Genomic DNA, 21,069 nt, shown 5'->3' with positions numbered 1-21,069 from the left:
TTCTCCCCCTCAGCATCCGGCGCGGGGAGCGCGCGCGCCGCCTGGCGGGGTGACTGACGCGCGTCCCCGCTCCCCACGGTTCCCCCGCCCCGCCGCCCCCCCTGCCCGGGCCCCGGTTCTCCCCCACAGACCGCGGGCCGGGCCGAGAACCGGGCCGAGAACTGAATACCCTTCCCTGGCCGCTACTGTCCCGTTGCCCATCGATTTCTCTCGGCCTACAGCTCCCGCAGGGCAGCGCGCCACCTGCTCTGGCCCGGCCAGGGCAGGCGGCAGCAAGGCACGTCGGGAGCTGTAGTTCGTGAGGGAGGGGAGCGGCACCGCCTCCGAGGCTTCTCCCCGGGTGGGCAGCGCAGCCGGCCCTGCCAGTGGCTCTACCGCCCCGCGTCTCACAGTGCCGGGCTCAGAACACCTCAAAAACCGGCGCGGTTCTCGCCTTCATCCCACAGTCTGTCCTGGGCACTGTTTGGAGCGGGACTCCTGGCTCAGGCGCCTCTTCCAGCCCCTCGCCCACACCTGCCCCGGGGCTGCCGCCAGCTCGCTCGCTCCCCCCGGCCCTGCCGCCATCGCACGGGCGCGGCTGTCACACAGCGCTGTGCCTTACGAGGCAGCCCCCCAGCTTCACTCCGTAGGGAGATTTTCAAAGTTCTCTGAGAACTGCTGCCCAGTTCACCAGTCTGTTTTCAACCGCTTTGCTTTCAGTCCAGTTTTTGTGGGGGTGTTAGTCATGTAGAGCTGGACAGGGAGGTCTGCTCGGGACTGGCGTCACCGCAGCGTTATCTCCCACCACCCCTTTGGAAAAGACTAGCGTGAAAACTAGGGACTAAATCACTTCAGTATCTGGGAGCACGCCTGAGAAGGCTTACTATCAACCTACAAACTGAAGTCAGATTAAGGTAACTGCAAGAAAGTTAACACACAAATGTCAGACTGGATTACTTGGAGCACTTGACAGCCACTTGGACCGGCGGTAGAGCTGCTCTGCAGTCACCCTCGTGGTGTGCCTGCAGCGCAAGACACATATCCCTGCTCTCCCGTCTAATGTGACAATCGCTACCCATGCCTTGCAAGAGGGCAATTAGCAGTCTTCAATTCCCTAGACAGAACAACCAAGATCTGCAGTTTTGTCAGATCCTGGTTTGTCTTTGAGTGCCTCCTCCTCCCCCATGTTCCCCTTCACATACCAGTCTTTGTATGTAGTGTCATTTCAGCAAGGAATTACATTTTCTGTTTGGAGGTTGTAATAGAATACAGCATTTAATAAGGTCATAGAAAAGACAGGGCACCATTGCTTATCCCTTTACTCCCCTATATGGGTTGAAGGTGCAAGGCTGGAAAGAGCCAAATCACTCTATCTATACCCAATTTTCATCTTGTTTTAGAGTATAAGCAGAGTTAACAGGAGCAATACTGTGTGAAAACTGCAGAAGAGCTTCATGTTTGAACAATGAAGGGAAAATGATTTCCCACTCATTAATCACTCTACAGATCTTTGTAGACTCTAAGAAGCAAGGCTATGTAGGAGTGGAGCCCTGACCACCTTTTAGTGGAGCCTGTCAGGGGAATGGCAAGACTGGGAGTGCAGGTGTGAAGGTAGCCTGTTGCTTCCTCTAAGTTTTCATCATGCAGCCAGCAATAAATAACCAGCAACTTACCAGTCTCTTTCTTCACCTCAGATCTATTGCAAGTACCTTGGGTCTCATACTGGCCTTCCAAACAGCATCAAAAGTTTTCAGTCTTACCTCAAATAAATAGCAAAACCCAAGGTAACTCAGAGAAGACAAAACCCACACAAAGTAAAATGTAACCTTATTTGGATAACAGAAAAGTTTCAAACTAATAGTATCCTTCCTGTATATATATATATATATTTTTTTTTTGCCATAAGACTGGTTAAAAACAAATCTGTCGTGAATTGGCTTCTACTGCCAACCTTACCTGATGGACATTTCCTTCTGAACTTCATAAAGATGTTCTTTTTTTATGGGTGAAGGGCACATTCAGGGATTGCTTGTAGAGGTCCCTGAAGTTCAGTTCTGCTTCTGCTGGGACAAACAAAACTTTGGGAACAGATGGCAGATGACATAATTTTTTGTAAAAAAATTTCATAAAAATAAACTTTATCACTTCTGTAAAGCAGGTAATTGAGCTTAGTGAATTCAACACAAAAGAATTTTAAATGAATGGTGTTCAACTGAATCCCTGAGCTTATGTGATGTGAATCAGTTTCATAGGGACACAAATGTCCCACATCTGAAGAGTTCTATTTTGAAGTTTCTATGATTAAATAAAGAATAGGGAAGGAGCTACATCCCCCTCTCATTTTGGGAAATTAACATTATTTTTGTTGCAGTTTCAAGGTTTCTCATGTTTGAGAGACTTCTCTAGGCATGAAAAGAAAAAGTAACAAAACTGAAAACTTTGGTGGGCAGATTCCAGAGAGGAGGAGGAAAGGAGAAAGAAAGCATTTCTAACTGAACTTTAGTAGTTGTCTAGGTTTTGAGCTCTTATTCCTTCTGAAAATACTGCCTAGAAATAAGATATGCTGTAGAGACCAGTTTTGGACCACTCCCTCCCTTTGAGATGTTTTATTTTTCCAAACAAAACTGAACCAGGTAAGCCAAGGATCCTGCATCATCAAACTTTCAAGGATGTTATTTTTACATTAATAGTACTGGGTTTTCTACTCTATGAAAATTATTTTCAAGCCAAGAGATTACTTCTTATGTGGATTTGTACTTTATTTTATAGAAACATTTCCAGTTTTCTGAACAAGGGTTGGCTCAAAACTCCAAGGCTGATTGAGGGCAGAAGCTGAAGCAGTGAGGGGTAGTTTCAATTTAGTTAATTTTAGCTGCATGTCCTAGCTAATTTTTATGGGATCAGAGTGCCAGTTACTTAGAAATGGCTCTGGAGACAAAATCCAGTACAATTTTTTTGAAGCTACAAGAATTATTACTGCTGTTCTTCCTGTTTCATCTCATATTAATTTGGGGGTAAAGAGAAATTAAAACACTCAGAGATGTTTACAGTTTGATACCACAACCCTTAAAATCTGACATTTTTTATTAATTTTTTGAACATATTAGGGAGATTTAACTATCTTATTGAAATATTGCAAAATTGTTCATCACCAAAACCTCTTTATAATTAGTCCCCAAAGGTGAAATTTACTCCTGTACAGACAACTTTTCATGGCTCTTTGTCACTTAAGTGCTGCTTTATGGAAACTGGTGTATGATGAAGTGTAATTAAAAGAATCTAACTTGAACGGTCAAAACCTTGTAACAGGCCTTCTGCAGATGCAATCAGTGGTGAGCTCCTCTCTCACATGAATGCAATTAGTAAACCTTGAAATTGTCAGTGTTTTGGTAAAACAGAAGGGGTTAAATGATGAATTGTGAGATGGCTTTATGGATGAATATTGCAGATAATCATTGATACTTGAAAGATGTACTACAGCAGAAAATAGAAGGGTGGAAATAATGACACTAGAGGATGTTTCACCATAAACACTGACATGATCATTCTTTTTCCCTCAGCAGAGGCAGCTGGACCAGCAGCTGTAGAGCAGTACAGCAAGAATGCTGTGAGAGAGGGACCAGCCTATTATTTATAACTTCTGTGTCTGTGGTGGCAAGCAGCACAGCCCAGAGAAAAAGATTATCCCTAATCTAGTAGTTTAGACTTGGAATTTTCATGACAACCTCAATCAGTGTGAAGATACACAAAAATATGTTCATAATCCAGATATTGCTGATATTTGGGTTAGGGGCCCTGTGAGCCTTGAAAGTTAAACTCCAAACATTTCTTTGCATTGTCATCAGTTGTAAATAAAAATGAAGGGAAATGAAGGGAAAATGAAAGAACACACTCTAATAGGAACAACTAGAAAAGTTTCCATTTCACACACAAATGGAAGAATGAGCTTTTTAACAGAGCCAAAGAGTCAGGCAACTTCAGGTCTCCTCACTGTCTTTTGGATCACCAGGAAGAAGTACAGTTTGTAAGCATTCCAGGTTTACATCTTTATATCTCTATGCTCATATGAAATGCAAAATAGTTTACAAATGGTGATAGGTGGATAAGACTATAATTTAATATCAAATATCTTACAGATGAAGAAAGAAATTATCTGTTTACACCTGAAATTTCAGGGTGTGTAGAATATTGTGAGTTGGAAGGGATCTGTATGGATCATTGAGTCCAGCTCCTGGAACTGCACAGGAAAACCCCCCCAAATCACATCACATATTGGGTATAACTCAGGATATATATTTAGTGTTCAAAGACTGTGTATTTCAGTAGATTATACTATTAAAAATACTTCTGTCTCCTTATTACAGGGTCAGCTTTTGTGATTCTCATTGGCACTAGCTGATTCTACTGCCTGTATTTCTGTTCCTGTTATTGACCTAATTCTAAGTACACGAAACATGATTATTTCAGGCAGATGACCATTTTTTATAAACATCTATGTCCTTTGGATAGGAAGGTAAAAAATGGGAATATGATTCTTGCGGTCTAGCAGTAGTGCTCTTAAATCTGTGAGCATCTACCTAGGTGTACTGGTTTAGGGCAACCAAAAAACAAAGTTTGTATCTGAGCGGATGTGCTCTTATCACATCATCTAATTAGCTTAGTGAAAAGCAGGCAGGCTTTCAAGAACACCAATATTCTTCATGTCCTGTTTACTTATATCAGCTATTTTAGTTAAATAGAGATGTCACTTCCATATATCAAACTTGCCTTTTTTGTAGCAAGCCAACATTATAATGAAACTCTACAGTAAATGTTTATAAAATAGATGCACTTGGTTTTATGTGGGTAACTAAAACATGAATAGAGCTCTCCATTATATACAATTCTAGAATATACAGTGAAATTTTCATAGGTTATTTTCAGGTCCTTGTTTATTGTTATTGTTTAGAGACTAAGGATCTGGTGGTACAGGGGCCAAAGGGCCATGGTCTCATCACATGCATGTTCTGCTACACAAGGGAACGCATGTATGGAGGCTGCATTGTATTTAGACAAACTCCTAGAGCTAGAAAAAACATCACACAACTTCTATGGTGAGCTGAGCACACTTGATTGTAGTAAAATCATGTCACTTTATAGAATCATTCCTCAAAGTGGTCAGTAAGGTCAAAAAAAAGGGACTTTAAACAACACAGGCTTGTAAGGTGAAATAAAATATTAATATGCAACTACATGAAAGACTCCATGATGTTATAGTATAAAAAATAAGTAGAAGAGAAACTTTTGTTTGGTACTATTTAAAAACATTTATTATTCTCAAAGTGTTCTTATGAGGATAATATATCTCGTTTCAATACTAGTCTGGCAGAAAAAGGTGTGTCAGTGGAAGCATTCTGCTTGAAATGCCAGAAAATAACAAATTGCTGTAGATTACACTGCTGTTTTAACGTGTCATTATTTGACTATTAAAATTAAATTTGGAGGGAAGGTAAAATCCAATATATACTCCTAAGTGGTGTCTCCATAGCACTATCTATCAAATATGGCTGGTTTTCCTTCCATTTAAACTGTTATCCTGTGTTCCACACAGTCAAGTAATGTCACTCACTCTCTCTAAAGTTTCCCATGTGGCCAAGTAATTTAAGTATGCCATCACCAGAGCAACTCTGCAGCTGAAAATATACTGCTATTAAATCCAGAGAGAATAGATCACTAATTGCGGCTTAATATTAGAGATGGACATGAAATTCTGAGCCAGCCATCAGAGAATGCCCTGGTAATCCAAACTTGTGTTATAATTGAAAAGACAAAGAACTGTTCATGTCTTCATGAATGACTTTTACAATTACAGTACCTAAGACAAGGACTGCTACTTCTGCACGCTACAGTTCAATTATTATTTAAGCTAAGAAAGACTTTTTCCCCAAAACCTACTGTTCTTTGTATGGAATGTCACACTAGGTAGGTTTCCCTGTATGAAAGTTGAACCAATAGAGCATGTGACAAGATGCAGCATGTGTGGAGCATCACAGGAGGTGGTTCCTTCCCCCTGAAGGATTGCAGTATAAATGAAGGATTCCATGAGCAACACCCAGTTCTCAAGCTGGCTGCTCCGCTCCAATGAGAGCCATTGCAAGGAAGCAGAGCGTAGGGTATCATCTCCTAGGTCTCTTCTAATCTCCCCAGGAGTGTGGGTCAGTGATGAGGAAGGTGTATGCATGTAGCAGGTTTTTGATTTTACTGCAGAAATTCACGTTTTGGAGTCCTTTGCACCTCTTTCCAGCTGCAGTTTCCAGGCTGCAATTTTATAACCAACCTAACCAGCCCCCAAGTGGTAGTCACTTGGGTAAGGCAGTTTATTTCCTGTAACATCACTTGCAGAATTATTGCCTCTTGAAGGAGAACTATTCATGGATTGATTTAGAACAACTATTTTTATTACATCTTTAGGCTTCATCCTATCAATTTTATGTATAGCCTTTCTTTTAGCTGAATTGCATGTGGTTTAAGCTATATTCTGAATCCCCCACTGATCTCCCCTTTCCCTCTTTTCCTACCAATTCTGTATCTTCATTTTCAAGCTAAACTTCTTGAATTGAAAAAAAGTAGAAAAAAAAGAAAAGAAGGAATATTGTGTATGAAATTTCCTATACTTTTAGCAAAACAGGGAGAGTAAAATAACTTCTCAAATCCAAAATAAGTTGGAAAAAAAAGGTTGTTACTGCAGTTTCAGTAGCTAGATCAGTCTTGTGGGGTTTCGTTTGCTGTGACCTTAGATTTCTTCACATAACTGCATTCTTGAAATATTTGGATTTTTGTCTGCTGGTTCTCAATAAGTATCTTTTCATGTGGTTATAATCAATCTCAGTAGTGCTGCAAAGGTACTGAAAATAACATTTCTATTTTGTAAAGGCACTTAATTCAACAAAATCAAGATGTTCTCTTATTTTCCTTTTTTTCATACTGAGGTTTTAAAATCAAACATGGAATTTTTTGTCATTCATGTTATTTCTCAAGCAGTTTTTTGTTATTAGTTTCTTACATTTACCATTTTCACATTAATTTTAAAGACTGTTTTTGTATTAGGCTAATTCAAACAAAGGAATAGAATTAGTATAGATGCATATTAAGTACTCCTTTTTAGGACTACATTAACTAATCCCCTCAGCTAATAAAAAACCAAAGTCACGGTAGGCTGAATATGACAAACTGAACAGCTCCTCATTGGATTCCTGCTGAGAAAAGTAGACAGCAGAGAGGATCTACTGCAGATCATCATGAGAAAAAGTGTGATATTTCTGTTGTTTTTTTCCCATAATTTGATCATCCTTGAAAAAGCCTTTTCATTTCACGTATTCATGGATTGAGATGCAAAGAGAAGTAATCCTTTCCTTCTCTGTCTTAGGCAAGGCAACTTCCTCATAAAACCCAAACATTTAGAGGGTTTCTTCCTTTTCCTCCTCTTGTTTAAAATTTCATTTCCACCATTTGCCATGAATGATGTTTTCACAGCTAGATATCTATATTCTCAGGCAATTCCTCCCCACAGTGCAGAACAAGATGGCTGAGAAGCTGGTGTGCAGCACTTCAAAGCGATGCCCCCTCTCCTTCAAGTTTGGGCCCAGTGCCACAGCAATTCAGATCTATTCCTTCTCCATCTATTCTCTCTCGTCTATTACATTCTGTTTTGCATTTTTGTTCTTGTCTGCTTAGGGTTGAATCAAGGTATGTTTTCAACCTTTTCTGCACTGAAATGTTTACAGTTTCTTTCAAAGGAAAGCCAAGAGGCCCCTGTCTTAAGTCTTGGGCTTAAAGAAATAACAGAATTTGTAATGCTAGTGTTAGAGCTGACAATGTCTTGTTTTTTAAGGTTGAAACTCTGTCTTAACTGTAGAGCTTTACTGTTAAAAATTAAAATTAACCACTTAAATATCACACAAGTATTTTTACAAGCCAAGGCTGTACCATCACTTCATCAGATTTGGCTGACGAGGTTTTGTAATGAGTACTTTTCATACCTTTGTAATAAGCTCTTCCTATTTAGATTATTTTTCATATTCTTAGCCCTTTATGCATTCTCACAATCAGCTTTTTCTCAACTTTCGTCAGTCAGGTGTTGCTGCCTTAATACAGATTCTAGTGAGATACTCCATCAGACTGGAGAGTCAAAGGAAGTGCTCAGAATGTTTTAAGGCAACAGCATTTGTTGTTGATAATTTAAGTGGGCTCTAGTCTTTCATTATTTTATCTACAGGTCTGTGAAACTGGAGGAGATGTAACAGAAAACTAATTGTAGAAATTGCATAAACTTTTAAAATACAAATCAATTTTGATTTTGAATTCAGTGCCCAGTGAAAGGATAACAGGAACAAATTTCCTACCTCTGTGCAGTTACAAAATGTTTCTTAAATTTAACCAAACATGCCAATTCTCATCTTGCTGTTTCTTATTTCTGCAGAACTAAATACAATTACAGCACTCTGAGGTTTGGGGTTTTTTTCCCTAGGACAACACTTCCTGGTTATTTTCAGCTTCACAAAGCATTTGGTTAGAACAGCCATACTTTCTCTTGTTAAAGATATCTAAGAGGACTGTGATTAATGTTTAAAGAGCTCCATGTGTACCCAATTATGAAACCAATTAATTTAGTCAAAGACTAGATTAACTGCCATCTGTGGCCTAATTGTTTCTTAAATTTGAGTACTTCTGATCAAAGTTGTCATAAACAGTCTTACACAGCATGTGACAAATCAATGTTGTCCAAGGATATCTCGATAGGAAGAGAGTTCATCATTAAGTGTTCAATATTATTATACAAATTCTATCACCATTCTTTTCAGCATATATTATTTGGGATACATTTTATTTGTTTCACTAGAAGTGAAACCTTGGAGCTTGCTGATAAAATAATGCTGCTGTTACTTATGTAATAGATAATACAAGAACCATATCTAGGATGAGATGATAAATATACACACAGTCGAGGACAAAAGCCAAGGGGAAGGCATGAAAAAAAGCAAGCTGGAGAAACAAATGAAGCAGAAAGTTGAACTCAGATTTGCCATTATGATAAGACCTTGCATGGATATTCAACTGGTCACCAAACACCATGCACCTATTTAACTATTTGATTTTGCTTTTCTCTTTTTCATTTCACAGTGACCCTTCACAGTGACAGTATATGATGTTCAGCTGTTCTATCCAACATGGCAATTTGCTATACCATCTGCAGCTATAGTATTTACTCTGGGAAGCACATCTGTGCTCTGACCAGAGCAGAGAAAATGAGGAAGTAGGTTTATCTAAAGATCGAATCTTAAGCAGTGGTGGAGTTTGTTGGGAAACAGTGGGAAAATGGTCACCCTTTTGATCATCTGGAAAGATATTTCCTCTTAGTTACAGAGGTATTCAGCCAAGCAATAACATGCTATGGAGCAGAGAAATGCATGTAAACCAAATCCTTCTCAACCACTATGCTTCCTTAAAATGCCAGTTTGTAACCTTAAAAACAACAAAAACACCTTAAAGGTGAAGAAACAGTTCAATTCCATGCAGAATCCAGATCACCTGCAACAGATTTTTCTCTCTCAGAAGCAAAACAACATATACATACACACACACACACACACACACACATAAATATCCCTTTTTACACATACAAGACCCAGCAGCAATTCCTTGTCATGCAAGCAAAGCTCAGGAGGAAAAGTGAAGTCAAAAGAAAGGAATGTTGAAACATATTCTTACACATTTTTGCCTTCACATTCCTTATTATAAATATGAAAAAAAATTAGCCATGGATTAATGGGGCCTTACTAGTGCAGCAAAGAAAAGTTTGCAAAGAAAGGGTCATTATGACAGTTTTTCCTACTGCCTATTGAGAAGAAATAGAGCTTCTTTGTACAAGCAATAGGCAAGAATAGCTAGAGGAAGAGGTTGTAAAGGAATCCTCTTGGTATAAGATATACAAACCTCTAAGCTTCATAAGCTTCTGGAAGTTTCATTTTAGAAAATTTTCTTTTAATTTTGATATAACTTGCTTAAGAAATGATGACTTATAAATCTTCTTTCCTCAAAATATTAAGTGATCTGGTCCTCTTGCATCTTTCATTGAGGAGAAGTGGAGATTCTTGAGTTTATGGAAAGGTTGTTTGAAGATCTGCTCGCTTGCCTCTGACATAACTAATGCTCCTATCTCCAGCACATACTGTGGGCTTTTAGGCAGTATCAACAAATTTATTATTAAAAAAAAACCAACAAGCAACAAAACAATGAAGCAAACCCAAAACAGAATTAAAAGGCCCCTGTAACATGCTAACTTCAAAAGAATCAGAGCAAAGGAAGATATATTCAAAAATTACCCAGTACAAGAGCTGAGAAATGCAAAACACAAGCTCATCACTCCCTAAATTAGGGCTTGTGGTGGTTTCACCCCAGCCAGCAACCAATGACAAAAACATCTCTACATTATCAACTGCGTTCAGAACAAATCCAATACCTAGCCCCCTAGCAGCCATTGGAAAAAAAATTACCTCAGGTGAAATCTGCACAGCTATAATCAATATCTGTTTCCTTTTCTTTCCTTTCTTTTAAAAGAGATGCATTTCAGATTACAAAATAGAACACAAAGGTTATTTTTATCTAACCTGATTACCCAAGCTGAGAGCTAGAACCAGACCTATTATGATAGTCAACTGAACTTTTTGTACACAGCTTACTCTCTGGTATTCTTTGTTAATAAATCAGTGACTGGGTACAGAGAGAACAGATGCCTCTCTACTGCTCTGGGTGTTGCGCTCTGCTCAGTCCATAGGCAGAAGGGGGAAATTCCCCTGGGAGCAGTTAACCATACTCACTTGGGAGAAAGACTTGGTGTGAAATAATAGGATTATTGTAATAAAGTGATTTCCTTACTTCTTGATATGAAAAGCTCCCGCCTTTTTAGGAGGGTGAGAAAGAGTCTGAAGAAGAGAACACAGTGAATTTCTACAGGAAATAAATTTGTAAAAGAGTTAGGGTTAAGATGCACTAGCATTAATACTCAAATACTCAAGTCTTATAGGAAATAGAAATATTTTTTCTTTGTTGAGGCATTTGTACAGACTGTATTTAGTTTGGGGAATTTCTGAGTAAGAAAAATTAACTTCAAGGAAGGTTGTAGCCTTTAGGGGTTTAGCAGGTAGGGGAGAGATTTGTTCTCAGACTATTTTTTAAGCATGTCTCAATATTTCTGAATTTGCACTTGTTACAGATATAGTTTGTTCTACTTTTTAGGGGTTATAAAGCTGTCATATTTTTGGGTGACTTTAAGAAAAGGGGAAATTTGGGTAGGTTTTTTTTTGATATTACTGAAAGCCTTGGTCCTGACAAAATATTTATGTGGACAATTGCTTGCTCTTCCAATAATTCCATCATAACTTACTTGACTGCAGGTAAAAATTAATATCTTTGTGTTCTTACTTTATTATTCAGCTCTATATCTGCAAAATAATTGGGGGTTTTGTCATCCTTTAACCATTTTTGTTACCTTTTCCAAGGTGAATGTTTAGTAAAGCTTTGTTTAAACTATGCAGGTCTGAGGCTATGTATGGTATCTTTTTTTCTGGAGAAAAGTGTGATAAAAAAAACTTGCAATATAACAGGTACAGGGACAGCTCTCTACCCCTGAAATGAAATGCAGTGAGTACTTAACAACCTGAACAACAATTTTTAGAGAGCAAAGATCAAACTATGGATTAATAGGTGCCCTTGCTGATGCTGTAACTGTTGTAACTGTATGTCAGTTCTGGTGTGAGCAGAACAAATTACATTTATGGAAACCTGGGAGTTTTTTAGAACAGCTAACAATGCTGTTTCTACTTCTTATGACATTTTGGAGAATGTTTAGTGAACACAAAGATGTGGAAGTGTTTTTGTATGAATTTAGTGAACAAAGAACATTCCATCCATACTGAATGATCATTTTCAGAAATAAATGTCCAGTTGTTTATAATGAGCAATAGGATTATAGTAATTCTAGCTCATGTTTTCTTATTTATTATGATTTTTAAATACACTTTAATAATATCAACTGCATGCATTTACAGTTTTTTAAAAATCTACATTTTAATTAAACTGCACTGAAATTATGTCCTTGTAAATATTTACTGAGAAAGCTTCTCACTGGGGTGAGGGACAGGAAACATATACACTGCACAATTATGGTTAGAATTACTGCAAACATAACAACCGTATCTGTTTAGTAAGAGAGGTAAGAAATGGTACAAATTGTTATAACATAAAGGAAAACAAAAAGCAAAAGGGAAATGAAATGTTTTTGTATAAATAGGCTATTGCTAAGAAACATATCAATCTCAAATTACAAAAATCAAACGGATTTCTAAATTAAGTTCCAACTGGTGTGACAGCACTGAAAAAAGCTAACAAAATTAGCAGGAATAGAATTTACTCAGCTTCATTTCACTTCCTTTGACCTGAATATTTTCTTTCCCTGCTACTGTGTAGAATTATAAAATGGAGTCTACATAAAGATATAGTTATCAGTTGTACCAATGTATGGCTCTAATTCAGGAAAGCACTTAGGCAGGTGATTAACTTCAGGCATCCACTTACCCACTTGCCTAATTATGAACTTAAGTGCATACCAAAAGTTCTTTCCTGCACTGGTTTCGTGCTACGCCTGCTGACCGCAGAGAGCACAGCGCTATCTGGGCCAGTCCGAAAGGCCGTGCTCAGGGGCTGGAAATGTTCTGTAAGCACAGCTGCCTGCCACTCGGGTGAGTTCACTGACTGCCTGCCAGAGCTCAAGCTGCCTTGGTAAAGCCTGATGGGTTATGCAGCTTGCAGTATGTAGGCTTCCTTCTGTTTGTCTCTATTTTCCCAATATACTGCTATTCCTTTGGGAGGGAGAGTACTACTACACCTCAAAATCAGAGGAGTTGTATAGTAACTCAAATAAAGAGTTTATGAAGCCTAAAGTATGATCCCAAAAGGCCTTCATTAGTAGCTGTCTCATTCTAGGTGCACTTGACTTCCTTTGCTTCTTTTCCTTTTAATGTGTATATGTGTCCAGACACCTCTTTTTGTGCTTGTCCTGCGTGGGATTTTTCCTGTGTTCTGCCTTAGTCTGGCAGCAGTCTGGGAACCATTTCTCTACCAAATCCTCTAAGCAGCTTCATCTGGGAGGTATTCTCAGAGCATACCTAATACTTACTACAGGATTAGGCCCTTCAGAAAATGCAGTTGTAATGTTTTTTAAATCAGTTCTAGGAATCACTTTCTGTAATGGCAGCCACAACAACCTGCAGACTGTTATTGAGTATTCCTGCCTTTAATAGAAATGTCTCAATCAGTAAGTTAAAGTTGGGCTCTCCCTTTTCGATCCAATTTATAACAAATTCCTTTCTGCATGATGTCACAGTGTCAGTAGTATGGAGAGAGGGCACATTCTCCCCCAAATCCCCCAGAGAGGTTCATGGTTACAGATATTTCCCGAGAGACAGGGTTTTAATTTCCTGCAGTTGGAACCAAGAGTGGAGTTGGATCACCTTGCTGAGTTTTTTATTTAAGAGGTGAAGATGCATTGTCAAGAAGGATTTGTCAGAGATAACCTGGCAGCTTAAGTCTCAAGGATGGCTTATCACTAGATATTTTGGGAAACCCATAGAGTTAGAAGGTGAACCATTGGCAAGGGAGCACTTGGTGTTCCACTAAATTATTATTATATACCTCATAAGAAGAGAGAAACTTCCTGTCATCTGTTTCATTCAGCATAGTTTTTATAATTTCTCTTAAAAATCTTGGGTTTAAATGGTTTGTATCTATAAACAGCAAAACTCCTATAGTATTTTGCTGGACAGAAGGGCTATTTATGTTCATTTCAGCAAGAGATTTTCCTCACTGAACCTGTAGAGTTTAGTACTGGTGATTGTGTCTTATATTGTGTTATTTATATTTTTTGAGGTTTTCTTTGGACAGTAACCTGTCCCCCAGCCTAGATGTCTGGCCAGGAGTGGACACTATTACACATGCTTCTGGTACATATCTTCTGCCTTATTTTAATCCGAATGCAGGTTTTGGTCTCTAAACCAGTACCATGATGTGAAGTGTTGCATAGTAGGTGGCAGTGAGTGGGAAACATGCTTAAGAACAGTAATCTTTAAACTAAAATGCTAATGTCATATAATACTAGTTCAGTAAAGATAATGAGCCAATTTAGTAATAGCAATACCTTGCTGATGGTGTTGAAATATGAGCATTATTTTACTCAGGACTTTGATCTTTGACTCTTTGAAGAACTATAGAACTATGTAGAGTAAATACATGACAGTAACTCCATACTATCTCAGAGCAAGTAATGAATTCAGTGACTAGAGCAATAAGGTTTTTTGTTAAATGGGTGTTTATTTTGTAAAACAGTGAGGAGATGTTCTTTTAGCATCTTTCAACATATAAACACATAAATATTTATTAGATATTCCTGCAATAAAAAAATTCCATAAAACTTTTAGAAAATATTTTCAAAGTCTTGCATCTGGCATTTAACAGCACTTTTGCTCTGCTGGCCATGCTGCTTTTGATGCAGCTCAGGATGCTGTTGGCTTTCTGGGCTGTGAGTGGGCCTTGCTGGGTCATGTTGAGCTTCTCATCAGCCAACACCCCCAAGTCTTCCTCCCCAGGCTGCTCTCAATCCATTCTCCTGCCAGCCTGTATTTGTTCTTGGGGTTGCCCTGACCCACGTGCAGGACCTTGAACTTGGTCTCATTGAATTTCATGGTCTTATAACATATTGAAAAGTGGTTCAATATAAGACTAAAATAAGACTAGTGGTGATCTGCTCCTGGCTATAAATGCAAACACAATTTTTGTGGTCTTAATTTAATCATGTTATTATTCATCCCTACTTTCTTGGTTCCATATCTTTGCAAGTTTCTCTTACATTAGCAGAATATTTGCTCAGATATCCTGTTAGTGCAAACCCTCTGACTTTTAAACACATCTGCTGTTTGGAATTGTAATTAACTCATTTAAATTGTTTTAAAGACATATAAAAAGTGAAGATGTGATTTGAACAGAAAAGGACTCAAGCCTGCATAAAAGCTGATGTGTGGACAGTGTGTCACCATTAAATGCCAGCTAGGTTATTGAAGATTTTGATCATATAATTGTGATTGTTTCAGTGAATTTTAGTGTAGTTAGTACACTGGGGGATACTCAAGTCCATGTGAATCATCAGAAAGATATAAGTAAATAAGTACTCACCTAAGTAAGCGATAACTCAGAACAGACAGGCAGTTGTATACAGATAAGTAACATCCTTGCTGCAAATTTGTCCCCTGGTTGTATCTCCACTATCTGTCTCTCCAGGTTCTCACTAAAGTTACAATGAACATTAATTTTGCACACACTGTGCTCAGCAATACTGCCATCTTCGTCACTTAGATAATTGACATGATTTAGAGGATTTTTTTTTCTGTATTCTGCCTAAGAAACAGAATGAACTTCACTTCCTATATTCTTGATATCAAATTGATGCCAACAAATATAGTGTTTACATTTTCTTCCTCACTTCTAGTTTCTGTTCTGGATCTCTGCCAATTACTGTCTTCCCACACAAACTATAAAGTCTTTCCATGCATCTTGCATGGAACCTTGGTCACTCAGTAGCCCAATATATTTTTAGTTAAAACACACAGGTTTGCATTTAAAACTTGTGGGATATTACTTCAGTGTTACAGAGATACACTTATTTTAAAACTCTATCAGGAAAATACAGGCAATCTTTCAAAATTTAAATGATTAATGTCATACACTAGCTAAGTTTGCCATTAAGATAAGAAGAAGTAATTGTTTTTCCTTAAAATGTGAGAATATGAATTGAGGATTTCATTTGAGTTTTTGGGGAATCAGTTGTAAGTATAAATGAAATGTTAGGTATATATTAAAACATTGACTTGTGCAATTTGTGTCTTTAGAGCCATTCTCTCACCTATGCCATTTAAGTGGCAGGTTATGCCTGGTTTTCCAGTGTGACTGTAGTGCAATTCAATACAGTGCTGTGCAGAAGGCAGCACATGAGAGTTTGGGGACCAGGTGCAATCTGGAGATTGCCAGTGTGCAGTACCCCCTCCCTCAGTCTCCTGCCTTCCCTTTCTGTCCCTGATGAGATTGCACATTTTTGTAGCAGTGTTGGTAGAGACAGAGGGGCTGGACTGGAGGGCTGTGTCGAGCTGACCTTTTTGGTTCTGTGGTTGCCAAAACCTTTCCTATTCCCGTCCTAGCACTTACCACGAAGCTTCTAAACTATTTGCAAAACAGGGCTGAAAAAAACAAGACAGGGTAATGGCTGTTTGTTATGTAAATTTATCTTATTCTTAAGGATTCTCGTGCATTGTTAGAAACTAATTTGCAGCATCTTATTTTACATATGTCATTCTCATTGTTTAACCCATTAAATATTTAATGTTTGCAGAAATGTAGCCTAATCTGAAAGTCAAGGCATGTTATGTTCTGTCATGAACTATTTTGTGGCAAGTAAAATAATTTTTAAAGATGTACAGTATTTCACAGCTATTATGAAAAAATAATCAGAAGAAAATATTTATTTTATTCTTCAAAACATTTGTGTGATATTATGCTGTGAAAATTCACCAAAAACTAAGCTTTGTAGTTAAGATTTCTTATTTAACATTCTTTAAAAGCTACTTTAAAAAAGGAAAATAAAATACAAATTTATGTGATATTTTGAACTCCACAGTTGCTCATTATATGGTAATAACATTTTAAAATTTTAAAGATGAAAACTGACATACGATATAAGCTGTTAAGCACTTTAATTTTATCTGCATTTTTTGTGTCAAAAATAATTTTAATATTAAAGGACAACTGTAGACTCCTAATGACTTGAATACAGTTTGACTGTTTTCATGAAGTGCTCTGTGGGATGTCAGAATATTTAATTCAGGATGTTAAAAACATCCCAAAATGTCACAATAATTATATCACAGCAGGCAATTAAAACACTGGAAAATGCCAACTGACTAAGTGTGTTCTCTGTTATTTAGGAACCTAATGAGTGAGTGACACATAAGGCAGAAAATACAAATTATGGCCATAAAAACCAATATACATTATAATTGATTTTAACATAAATGTGTATTAAAATAAAGCAACCTGTGTTAACAAAACCAGAAGGAAATATTTATTTAAAGATGGTATTTCAGCTATAAGCTCTATAACTCCCCAGACATTAGAAACTGTTTTTGTTTCCCCTTCATTATTTAGTTAATTAGTTATATATTTATGTTATGACACTGTAATATGGGCTTGTTCATGAAGCCCTTACTAACTACAGTGGCTCCATTCACTGCACTGCAATCGTCTCTGCCAAATTCTCCATGTGCCTTTAAATTGGTCTAAGGGCAGCTAGGGGAGATCTCCGTGTGTGGGGGGTGGAAATACAACTCCCTTCACAGCAGGTCAGAGAAACTGTAAAATCTGTATGGACCTGGGCAAGTTAGAGCACAAGATGCTGATTGCCAGGCAGAAAGGAATGGAGGCTTGGAGGTCTTCTAGCAGAGTTCCTGCATTTGAAGGCAATGGGTTAATTGGAGCGGCAATTCAATAAGAGAGATGCTTTTGATTTAATTTGTACAGGGATTTCATCTATAATTATTAAACCAACATCCTATGTTAGCAGACACTATGGAAATAAACTCATCCTATTCAACTTACGGGAAAGAAATACTGTAAGAAGCATAACTATTCAAAAACAAAGAGAAAGGACAGATTTAATAAAGATGACAATAGATAATTATTCTCATTAGTTAATGATGCTCAAATAATTATTATTACTGCAGCTGAATTGCTTAAATAACAGGAAAATATATGAATTGCCAGGAAGAAAAAGAAACTGTGAGAGATAACTGAGGAATCACTGTCATTGCTCCTATGCAAGGCTACAGTAGGCAAAAGTTTCTTTGCCCCATTTTTAGGGTTTCCCTATTACCTAAAATTTTACATTGCCTACCTACCATTACCATACATTTTCAGCAAAGTTTTAGTTGTTTATTTTTGCCCCTTCCCTTAAGCAGCCCTGAACATGCATCGAACTCCAAGGTGAATTAGATCTGGCAATGATCTTCTTAAAGACTAAACCCCCAACTGCAATTTTCATGGATGTGAGATCTGTTTGCTGCACCATATGTTCTCCTAAGTGCTAGTGCTAGCACCAGAGAGGGGACAGGAATGAGGAAAGGGGAAGACAAGCTCAACCCCCTTAAGAGTAGTGTGGATTTATACTGAAATAAACTAATTGGGGAATCATGACATGAAGCATTGTGTTATATTCATAATTGCAACAGTTCAGACAGAATAAATTATTGCTGCATTGACTTGAGCACTGGAAAGTCAGCATTTAGCACTCTTTTAAAATTACTACTCTTCAGTTCCTTCCAGACATTTTTTGACATGAAATAATCCTCAGATTTCTGTAACAGAGCTGAGTGTGCTGGATGCCTCAAAGGCATCTAGGAAAAAGAGGAACAGTCACTCTTTTTTTTTTTTATTATTTTTTTTTTATTTTTTTATTTTTGTTAGATCCCACTGCTTGCACTGAAAACTTAAGCTGTGTTTTGTACTTCTTTGGTTCTGGATGGTCCATTTGTAACTGAGTTTCCTTTCTGTGTCTCGCATCATGTGGTGGTCAGTAATTACTCAGCCCTTACAATGCTTGCATTTTCTGTTATTTTGAGGTGTATTTTCTTGCTTCTGGCTCTATTTTCATGCTATTCTTTGTCAGGTTGTTGAATCTGATATCTGCTTATTACACAGCCTTTGAGCACTAGTTAATGCTGGTAGATCTTCAAAAGGAAGAATTTCGGGTCGACTGATTACCTGTGTTACTTCTTCTGGGGGAAAAAAGCTGCAAAAGCCCTACACTTCTGTGTAGTTTTGAGTCAGACTGAAGGGAAGACATTGAAATCTATCCTCATTTGGTTGCTGTTGAATAACTGTGCATATCATACTCACCTGAAGGGTGATTCCTGTTCTCAGAAAAGTCCAACTTACTGCCATGAGAGAGACCTTGGTATCCTGGGGATCTAAAGTCTGAGGACTTGAGGAATAAAAAATAATTAGGAGTGTGTCTTCATATACTTTCAGTCCACTTTGCAATGATGCCAGCTACTCCTTTCAAACAGGTCTATTTTTTCCTCCTATGCTATGACAGGATGAACCTTGCAGAGTACCTGTAAACAAGAGAGTTAGAGAAAACAATTTAATAAATAGAAATTACCAAATTATGTTTTCCTTGAAAAAGACAATCTAGAAGAAGATTATACTCATTTCTAGGAAACTCTTTTCAGTCACAAAGGCATTAGAAAAGATATTTATAGCTGACCTTTGAAGATTCATAATTCCTTTCAGTAGAGAACTATAGAATTTTGTATCAAATATTCCATTACATTCTTATAAAAAGCATGTATCATTTGAAACTATAAAATAAATTCTAAAACACTTTTTAGAAGACCATTGAAGCAATATTGCAGTATATGAAAAATTTCTGTTTTTAAAAAGGTCCTCTGACAGTACTTTTAGTCCATATAAGATAGAATGTAAGATATTTCAACTAACTAACTAACTAAATAAATAAATGTCATATATTTCTGAGCTTGAACTGTGTAGATGTACAGACAAATTTCTTCCTCTTATCCTGAGGGAAGTAATTTTTTCCATTTCTTACAAAAGTATGGCTTCAAAGGTTTAAAAATAGGATGGAAGCAGAAAACTGAAAAAATAATCATTGTTTCTGAATAACAGCAAAACCAAAATCCTATTTGGTTTAAAAAATGCTATGAAAGACTACTTTTTCAAAGGTGAACTTCCTTTTATATGTGTTTCATATTCTTCACTGGTTGAACCTGCTTTTCTAAAAGCACCATGTTGCAGGCTGCTCTTCTGCAAATACATATGAACAACTGTGCTCACAGCAACTAAGCCCCTTTTAGCATGAACTGGTTACTCAACATAGATAAAATTAGTCATTAGGCTATGTAATATTTTACCAACATCCCACATACATTTACCTCACAGTTCAGGTTAAAAAAAAAAAAAAGCAAAAGCCCAGAAATATTACATTAGATTTACTAGATGCCTTGAGAAGTTTCACTCTCTGAATGACTGGTACATTACTGTCTCTTTAGGTACATTAATCTTCTATGGTATAAAGAAATAATTTTTAAAAGCATTAAAACATTTATAATAAAGTGTTCACTTCCTGGTAATAATTTTAATGTTACCAAAAGTGTTTCCAGATATTTTAACCATATTTTCTCACAAAATATATGTTACAGAGAAAATCTATAGCAGTGTTATGTACAAAGAATGCCTCCAGTTCTTGAGAGAAATACACTTCATTAGCAGCCCTGAAACTGAAAGTTGCAGTGAAATCACTTGCCTGTTCTCTGTTCCTGTTCTGTGTGTGGCCAGAACACTGCAGAATACAGTCTTTTGAATTTATTGATTAAACACAAAAATGGTATGTCTGGCTCTCCCATTTTCTGAAGAATTACTATTTTCAAATTTGTAATTGTGAAATTGTGAAGCCTAGTATATTTAATCTAGCTGAAGGTGTAGCAGACCATACAGCCTTAACCATGGAGCTGCACGACCTCTGTATTTTTACCTGTGTTTTCATCACCTGGAATTGGCTGAAAATTCATCATCATCATCATAGTGTTTTCCAAATGGAAAAAAATCTTTCACTGAAATTAGTAATTTTTTCTTCTGCCAATTTATTCACATTTTTGAGGTGATTTTGTGCAGTTGTTTGGTTTTGGTTTTGTTTTTCTAGGGGATTATAAAAGGAATATAACAAATGAGAGAATGGCATTTTGGAAACATTTTTAATTTCCCATATTAATGGATTTCTGAAAGGGAAATTCGATGGCAAGAACAAAGAATTACCGATTAAATTCTGTGAAATTATAAAAATGAAAATACAGGTGCTGTTATTTCATGGTGGTGAGGAGCACACAGCTCCACTAGAAAACAGAATAAGAGGGTGAAGCTTGGGACTGTTGGTTGAAAGTT

At 37.4% G+C, this 21,069-nt stretch overlaps 1 protein-coding gene and 1 long non-coding RNA gene across 2 annotated transcripts in view; one reads left to right on the top strand and one right to left on the bottom strand.

Annotated features, from left to right (window-relative positions):
* LCORL (ligand dependent nuclear receptor corepressor like) overlaps nucleotides 1-21,069 on the bottom strand; it is a 117,053-nt gene that overhangs the window by 81,133 nt on the left and 14,851 nt on the right. Inside the window, exons 2-3 of the mRNA XM_064418545.1 lie at nucleotides 19,009-19,226; nucleotides 1,936-2,039 (exon numbers count right to left, since the gene is read on the bottom strand). Coding sequence (XP_064274615.1) covers nucleotides 1,936-1,963 — 28 coding nt within the window. The 5' untranslated portion in view covers nucleotides 1,964-2,039; nucleotides 19,009-19,226. The remainder of the gene's footprint in view (nucleotides 1-1,935; nucleotides 2,040-19,008; nucleotides 19,227-21,069) is intronic.
* LOC135299467 (uncharacterized) lies at nucleotides 37-12,107 on the top strand. The gene is made up of 3 exons (XR_010361447.1): nucleotides 37-2,612; nucleotides 3,540-4,003; nucleotides 9,139-12,107. It is a non-coding gene; the product is annotated as an uncharacterized LOC135299467 (long non-coding RNA).

Source organism: Passer domesticus, chromosome 4 (genome assembly GCF_036417665.1).
Source record: "Passer domesticus isolate bPasDom1 chromosome 4, bPasDom1.hap1, whole genome shotgun sequence".
Classification (NCBI taxonomy): Eukaryota; Metazoa; Chordata; class Aves; order Passeriformes; family Passeridae; genus Passer; species Passer domesticus.
Note: the sequence above shows the minus strand (reverse complement) of the source record. Positions and strands in the feature narration are given on the sequence as shown.